This window comes from Phymastichus coffea, unplaced genomic scaffold, assembly GCF_024137745.1.
Source record: "Phymastichus coffea isolate CEN01 unplaced genomic scaffold, Cenicafe_Pcof_1.1 PCOF00094, whole genome shotgun sequence".
In the NCBI taxonomy this organism is placed as follows: Eukaryota; Metazoa; Arthropoda; class Insecta; order Hymenoptera; family Eulophidae; genus Phymastichus; species Phymastichus coffea.
In genome coordinates, this window is record NW_026706905.1 from 336358 (window position 1) to 343836 (window position 7479).

The 7479-nt window shown below is 57.7% G+C and overlaps 1 protein-coding gene across 3 annotated transcripts in view; it reads right to left on the bottom strand.

Moving 5' to 3' along the window:
• LOC131669501 (uncharacterized) overlaps positions 1–5980 on the bottom strand; it is a 54627-nt gene extending 48647 nt beyond the window's left edge. The window contains exons 1-3 of one of the 3 annotated variants that reach the window (XM_058944413.1): positions 4851–5980; positions 3211–4223; positions 613–2159 (exon numbers count right to left, since the gene is read on the bottom strand). In XM_058944413.1, coding sequence (XP_058800396.1) covers positions 613–1644 — 1032 coding nt within the window. In that variant the 5' untranslated portion in view covers positions 1645–2159; positions 3211–4223; positions 4851–5980. Of the gene's footprint in view, positions 1–612; positions 2160–3210 lie in introns of all 3 variants that reach the window. The other 2 variants (XM_058944412.1, XM_058944411.1) reach the window with 2 other exon arrangements.
• Between the last annotated feature and the right edge of the window lie 1499 nt (positions 5981–7479).

Consider the following 7479-nt stretch of genomic DNA (forward strand, 5'->3'; position numbering starts at 1 on the left):
TTACCTACTTATCGATTACAAAGGAGAGCTTCGCTTCGATAACAGAGAGAAACACTCGTTTTCTTTCCTTTATTCTCTTTTGTCAACGAGAGCGAATCCAATTAGTCGTTACCTCGCGAAATAATCAGTCGTACGCGATTAATTTTTTTTTTATTCAGAGACCGAGGAAAACAATTATCAATGATTCGCTCGCGACTACTGTCCATAAGCGTGGGATTATCGGCGCAACAACGAGTTCCGATAGACGCCAAGCCACCCCCTCCGCCTTTCTCTCTCTCGCTCTCTATCAGCCAATTATCGACAAAAGTCCGCGGCAATTTGGCTGGGACTAAACCGCCGCTCCTTCACGCCAAAACACTAGCGCAATGCCGGCACAATGAAGTTTCAGCCCTTTGAGCGAGAGCCTCTCGACTGGCATTGTCTTCTCTCTCTCTCTCTCTCTCTCGGTCGAGGAAAAAAACCGTCGAGAGAGGCGCCGGGCCTCTCTTGACCGAGCGAGTCGAGCATAAACAAAGCCCCCGGACGGCTAGAAAAGGCCGCGCGCGAGTGCCGTTGGTCGCGGGCCGGCGGCAACGAGGGAAAGCGAAGTCGAGGGCGCAGTTAGCGACTGACCTTGCAGTGGGTGCAGTTGTGGATGACCGAGTAGGTCTGTCCGCAGTCGTAGCGGACGAGCACCTCCTCGAACTCGCATTGCAGTCTAGCGGCAAGCAGATCGACCTGCAGTATGGTGTCGAGGACGCGTGCGCAGGCATCGCCACCGGCGAGTACGGCCTCGAGTGTGCCGCCTCTGCCGGGCGACAGGGCATTGACGACGGCGTGCTCGCAGCAGTGCTTGAGGCGGATGCCGCTCAAGAACCAGAAGCGGTTCTCGGGCGGCGAGGCATAGGCCCGGTTGCCCGCAAGGCCGAAGTCCTCCCGGCAGACGGCCGCCTTGTGCGCGTCCTCGAGATAAAAAAGGCACTGTTTCGGAGCCGGGCCGCCGTCGCCCCGAGCCAGCCTGTCGACGCGGGCCCAGGCCTCGATCACCTCGTCGAATTCCGCGGGCCCGAAGGACCGCTGCTGCTTGCGCGGCCTCCTGCACTCGCCCGGGCAGACTCTCGGCTGGTCGTGCGGGCCCTGGCAGCTGCCCTGCAGGTCGGTGGGCGCCGGTCCCGCCAGGTCGCACGCCGACAGCCACGGGTTCAGCTGGTTCAGCTCCCAGGTGTATTCGTTGTACGGGTGCCGCGGCGGCGGTGGCGCCTGGCGCTTCCTCGGCGCCTGCCCGTCGCTGCCCTCGGCAGCCTTGGCCGCCAGCGCCAAGTGGCGCGCCGGCTGCGCCTGCAGCAGCAGCAGCGTCGCCAGCAGGTAGAGCACGAGGCGGTAGCGTCGCGGCGGCGGTGGCGGCAGCGGCCAAGGCGGCGACTTGCGGCTCAGGGACGACGAGCTGCTCCTCCGGAAGGCAGTGCTGTGAGCAGCGGCAGGCGTCCTCGAGCCCCCGTCCAAGGCAGTGACTGAGCGTCTGAGGCTGTTGGCGCCGCCGTCCCTCCAGTCGCGCCGCTTAGTCTTGCTACTCGTGGCCGTCGCTGCTGCTGCTGCTGCTGCTGCTGCTGCTGCTGGTCCCGTGGCTCCTCGGCGGCTCGCTGCTGCACGAGCCTCGAGTCGCATGGGCGACGACGGTCTAGGCGAGTGCTGTTGGCGCTGCTGTTGCCTCGTGCACTGCTGCTGCAGCTGAGCCGCATCGCTGGTGATGATGCTGTCGTTGGTGGCAAGCTCGAGTCGCCCGGTCTTGATCACCTCCTGGACGAGGCGACGCCGGTGCCGGCGCTGCCGCTGCTGCTGTTGTGGTCGCCTCGGAGAGCTTGGCGATGTCGACGATACGGCGTGGGAAGGGGGACGATGATGATGACGGTGTTGGCGGTGCAAATGATAACGATGCAAGTAGTGACGGTGACGCTGCTGACGTCGTGCTTTTTCGCTCGGTGATCGAGTGGTCGTCAGCCCCGCTTGTCGAGAGCGTCCCGGGCCGAAGCGCCAGCTGATGGATTTGCTGCTGCCCAATTGAGGCGAGGCCCGGGTTAGCGGGGCTCTTAGAAGTTCCCCTGCCTTGCTGCCCGAGCCCTGCTGCAATCCTCGGCCAGCGGCGAGACGCCTGGCGGCCCGCGAACTCCGGCGATCTGCACCTGCAATTATCAGCGAACGTCCCTTGGTCCAGCAGTCTAACGTGTTTTCTACGCTACGTTCATGACTGTGCGTACACTTTATCTTTATTAATCGCAACGTAGATGCTCATCCTACTTGATAATTATATATCTACATCAACGCCTGGCGATTCCAAGAAATAATCAAAGCTCAAAATCAGAAAAAGTATTGCATACATGATTGAGATAAATAAGTTAACATTCATCTGAGCTCTCGACTGAAGGATAATCTACTTAGTAGTAATGGAAGATAATTTTAAAACTCGCAGTCTACTAAAAATATAAGAGAAATTTTTTTATTTCTCAGTCAGTTATTCATTAAGAATGTTCAATTTTTAATACATTTTGTACTAGAATATATAATATTTTAAATGGAACGACATGTTATTTTTTTCTCAATGCTTTATAAGTTTATGCACATGATTGAAATTTACCTAACGGATAACATTACTTTTTTATTTCACCGATCTCTACGCACAATAAAAAAAGCAATTAGCCTTGCACACAAGTGCACCCTTTTTTTTGACATATCACCGCTGACTTCCTTCGTTCATAAATTGCAGTGGATAATGCAGAATGCAACTCAATCAATCATGATAGCCCAAATGAGCGCAAAATAAGATTGCACCGCGCGCACGCGTGGCTGGCTCGAAATTCGAATGGAATTTTCCGAGCGGTCGATGATGTGCAAAGCTAGCTTCTGCCGAGCTTGTGATGCACCGAACCAAGCCTCGCGACGAGTATATCCAGCGTCGCATTTCACTGAACGCCGATTGATCTTTTGTTGTCCATAGCCAAGCCTTGATCAAATAATGGGTCGTAACGAGTCGCGCAGCACTCGCGTTCGATTGGCCGAGGATACGGCGGCGAAAAATAAAATTGTCGAGCACGGAGGCTTCGGCAATGACCGAAATGAGAGTCGCGCGAAGTTTGGGCGCGCCGCGTATTGGCGAGCCTCGAGCGCTGTTTCTTGTATTTCCGTCGCCGTACGAAACGAAGACGCAAGCAAGCAGCGACGAGCGGGCGTACTGACCTGAAGGTCGGCGAGATCGGCGCGCGCCCCGTCGATGATGCGAGGGCTCGTGGAGTACCGAGTGCCGAGGAGGTTGCCGCTGCGGCCTGGGCGGCTGTGTGGGGATGTTGGCGCCTTGGGTGCAGCCGCGCTGAGGTGGCGAACCCGGGGCCCGCGTGGCGGCGGTGGCGGCGGCGGCGGCGGCGGCGGCTCGTCGGTGGCACGGCGACGACGGCGATGAGTCGCTGCTGCCGCGGCTGGCCGCTCCTTGGCTTTTGTCGCTGTCTTGTTCCACGGCAGCGCGCAGCAGTCCCCCTGCCGAGGCGGCTCGTCAGCTCGCAGGCCAGGGCAACGAGGTTCATGCTGCATCCTGACGCCGAGCGCCGCTCTGCCTGCGCCACTCCACCGTCACCTGCTGCTTGGCGCCACTACTACCACTGCCCCAGTAGCTGGCTCGGTCTCGGTGCGCCTTGGCTGCCTCCTTCCTCGCACTCTCGTCGCACTTGCCCGGGCTTACGCGCAGCGGCCACTGGCTGCACTGCCGCGCACACTTTTGCCGATCTCGCTCTCGGCAGCCGCAACGACGCCACTCCACCGCACAAAAGAACCACTTTCGAGACTGACGGAGACCGCACACGGCCGCGCCGAGGAGCACTCCGCCGGGGCTGCCTAGCTGATGCTAGCTTCACTGCAGCAGCTGCCGCCGCCGCCGCCGCCGCCGCCGCTACTGCTGCTGATGATTCGACACACCCCTCGACGACGGAGGATCGCGAGCGGAGCAGGCCCAGCCAATGACTGTCTCTCTTCCTTTTTGCAGCTGCGCCACTGCTCCCCTGTGTCTTGCTGGCTTATCCGCTATCACCTCGCGCCAGTAGCCGTTTTATGGTTCACGCTTGTCGTCACTGGCTCTGACACACGCACCAGGCAACTCGCGATGCGCATATATACGCCTAGCGCGCGTACAGACGGGGCCGAGCGACGTCGCTGCTGCTACTGCTGCTCGCCACGTACGCGCACACGGCTGCCCTTACGTCCTGCAAAAACGTTACGCAATTGGAGCACCGGGATCCCCCGTCCGTCCGCGGGTCCGCGAGCGCGAGGCCCCGTCGCGATCGAGGATGCGCGCTCGCGTGCGTGCGCGCGCGACGCCGTCAGTTGGCTAGAGGCAGGGTGGCAGCGAAGCCGATGAAGCCAGAGAGAGAGAATGGGAGAAAAAGGAAAAGAGTTAGGGTAGAGACGGGGAGGAGGGGGGGTAGAGAAAAAAGTGAGGTTATGTGCAAGTGGAATCACCCGTGGTCCCGCGAACGCGACACTGCCCGTCGCCTCTCCCTCTTCTCCCTCTCTTCTCGCGCTCTCGGGGACGATCCGATCGCGCTGCTCTCACTCCCACGCGCGCGCATACACACCTTCCCACCTCTCTCTCTCTCTCTCTCTCTCTCTCTCTCTCTCTTTCTCTCTCTCTCTCTCTCTCTTTCTCTCACGCTCCGTGCCAGAACCAGATGAGATTCTACCCCGTTTATTCTCTCCTGCTATTGTCAGACAAAAGCACTACTCTATCTTGTCCCGCGTCTGACTGTCGTGTTCCGCGAGAGCGCGGACGTATCGGAGAGAAAGAGAGAGAGAGAGAGAGAGAAAGAGAGACGAGTGGCCTCTCGACTTACTCGGACGAATCCATCTTTCGTCTCGCCGCCAGAGACGACCTAGCCCTACTTTCTTTCGCACTCGCTCTCGGGCTTCTCGCGTGAAGTGATCACGAGGTGAGCGCAAAAGATCGCAATTTCGCACTGCCGTCCCGTTTTTCGCTCTTCTCGATTGATCCAGACCGTCGCACCAATTGTCTCATGCCACGGTCGACATCGATGAAGCGGCAACGTTTCGAGCTCATTGATCTTTTAAAAATGCATAATGCTCGGACGAGATTGGTCAGCTTTTAATCCGAATGAGTCCGACGATCATTGCCATCGCCATTGTCATCATCGTCACTACATTTGTCGTTGCACTTGAACGATCGCAAATTTCTATTATTTAACTACTAAAACAAGGTGTGGACCATACAAGAGGGGGAGAGAGAGAGAGAGAGAGAGAGAGAGAGAGAGAGAGGAAGAAGAAGAGGGAAAAGATGCAATGGTTCTTGCGTGCGCGCGTCGACCACAACTGCTCCTCCTCCTCCGAACGCACCGAGAGCGCGCGCGAGCAAGCTTCAGATCGTGCACTGGCGAACGTCGAAACTCAAGATCGATGGGACCGCGGGCAAGTCGACTTGTTCGTTGCACTCGGAAAGCCAACTGCCGGAGAAGGGATTTTTCCCGTTGCAAGCGAAGGGGACACGATTTGATCTTGTGAATCGACGATGAAAGGACGAGAGCAACACACAAGCGAGGAGGATAGAGCAAAAAATATAGGAGAAGGCACACAAACACGAAGAGAGCAGTGCGACGGTGCCTCGTCGGCCTGAACTGATCCACACACGATGCACGCACGGGGCACAACTGCGCGCGGCGCCCTCCCTCCTCTCTGGCGACACCAGCGAGCGAAAGAGCGAGAGAGAGAGAGAGAGTGGTACCCTCGGGGCAAGGATGGCGGCAGCGGCGGTGGCGGCGGCGATCGCGCGAGAGACGAGCTTGCGCGTTACGCGGCTCTCGCGGAGGCTGCGTGTGCGCGCCCGAGCCGCCGCTACAAGATTCCGCCGGGGCGCTTCTCTCCTCTCTCCGCTGTCAGTCTGCTGCGCTGATCTGCCGCGCTGTACACCCCGAAGGCTCGCGAACCTCGCGGTTCTACGAACACATCTCGTCGAACTGCTGCTCCGATGGCGCGCCTGACCAAAGCGCCACTCCTCTACTCGTCCGATTTGGACGCCGCGCCGCTTCTCGACTTTATTCCCTCGTTTCTTTAGCTTCGCCCGTTCGTTCCCTTCCCCCGACGCCGAGCCGCCGCGGCGATTCCGGGCCGCTTACGTTCTCTCGGCGCTCGAGCTCGTCAGCGAGAAAATCGTGCGCCGGTCTGTCCTCTCGCTTTCTTGAGGAGGGGTGGGGAGGCTGCGCGCGCGAGGTCCATCGCCACCGCCGCTGTACCGCCGACGCCATCTTCCAGCGTCCCCGCCCGGGCGAGCGCACCCCACCCATACCTCTCTCGCTCTCTCGCTCTCTCTCTAGGTCTGTCTGCATTATGAGCGGCTGCATCGGCACGCGCGATGGCTCCTTTACGAGCGCGCTTTTTGGCCGAGGCTAGAGCGCAGAGAGATACGCCGCTGGCTGCTTTATGGCGCGCGACGCTGCACATCGCACCAAGTCTTAAAGGAGGAAGGGGGCGGGGGGAGGGAAAGGGATTGAAGCCGCGTGTAGGCTTTTATGGGTGATAAAATTTTGTCCCGGGTCATGATCCCTTTCTTCTACATTATTCTCCTTCTCTATCTTTTCCAATATACATCCATGTACCATTGATGGTTACGTGTTTTGCCAGGCCCCAAAAATGAATTTCCACGCTGTCGTTCGCGCGATCGTTTCGCGCGAGCGAATAATTCATTGCTTCGCTGAGCTTTTGGCCGATGACAAACGTTTTCGCGCGACGGATTGAGCGCAAAGTCATTGGCCATTTCGGATTTTCAGTCTTGCGCTACGCGAACCAAATGAATCGCACGCAGAACGCGACATAAATCCAATTTCACTTCCTGCTGCATTTCTTTTCGACGGCGAGCTACGTGCAGTCGCCACGTTGTTACATCAATCAAGTCGACAAGGCAAATTGCTAATTACTTAAAACGTCGATTGCGCGAGGATGAAGCAAGTTGTCTTTGAGCTTTGCACGAATAGCGAAAAGTTGCGCGAGAGACCCTCGTACGAAACTCGAAATGACAATTAAGCTGGGATAGCTTCTGAATTCAGATATATATAGTGCGTGCATCGCAAGCATCGACGACAAGAAAGATGAAGAGAGAAAGTGTCTTGCATGAGCATGAAAAAGGACGATATAAAAGTGTACATTAAAAGCTCTTTGTAATGGTGTACGAACGAGCCACTCGTAAAGGACGCTTTCAGGAAGAAATAACTATGACTGCTGAGTATGTCAACAGCCGCACGGCGAACGCGGAAGGCATCTTCGCCGCGGAACTCCATATCCGAAATACTTTCGGATTCGCCCGAAAGTCGACGACATCTCGCCGCGGAGAGGCGGAAGGCCTCGGCATGCACAGCACAATATCGGCAATCAGCGTGGAGGAGCTCGAGAGCGGGGCCCAAGAATTATCGCCGTCGTGTCGCGATTTACTCGTACGCGCTCTCCCACCGACGACGG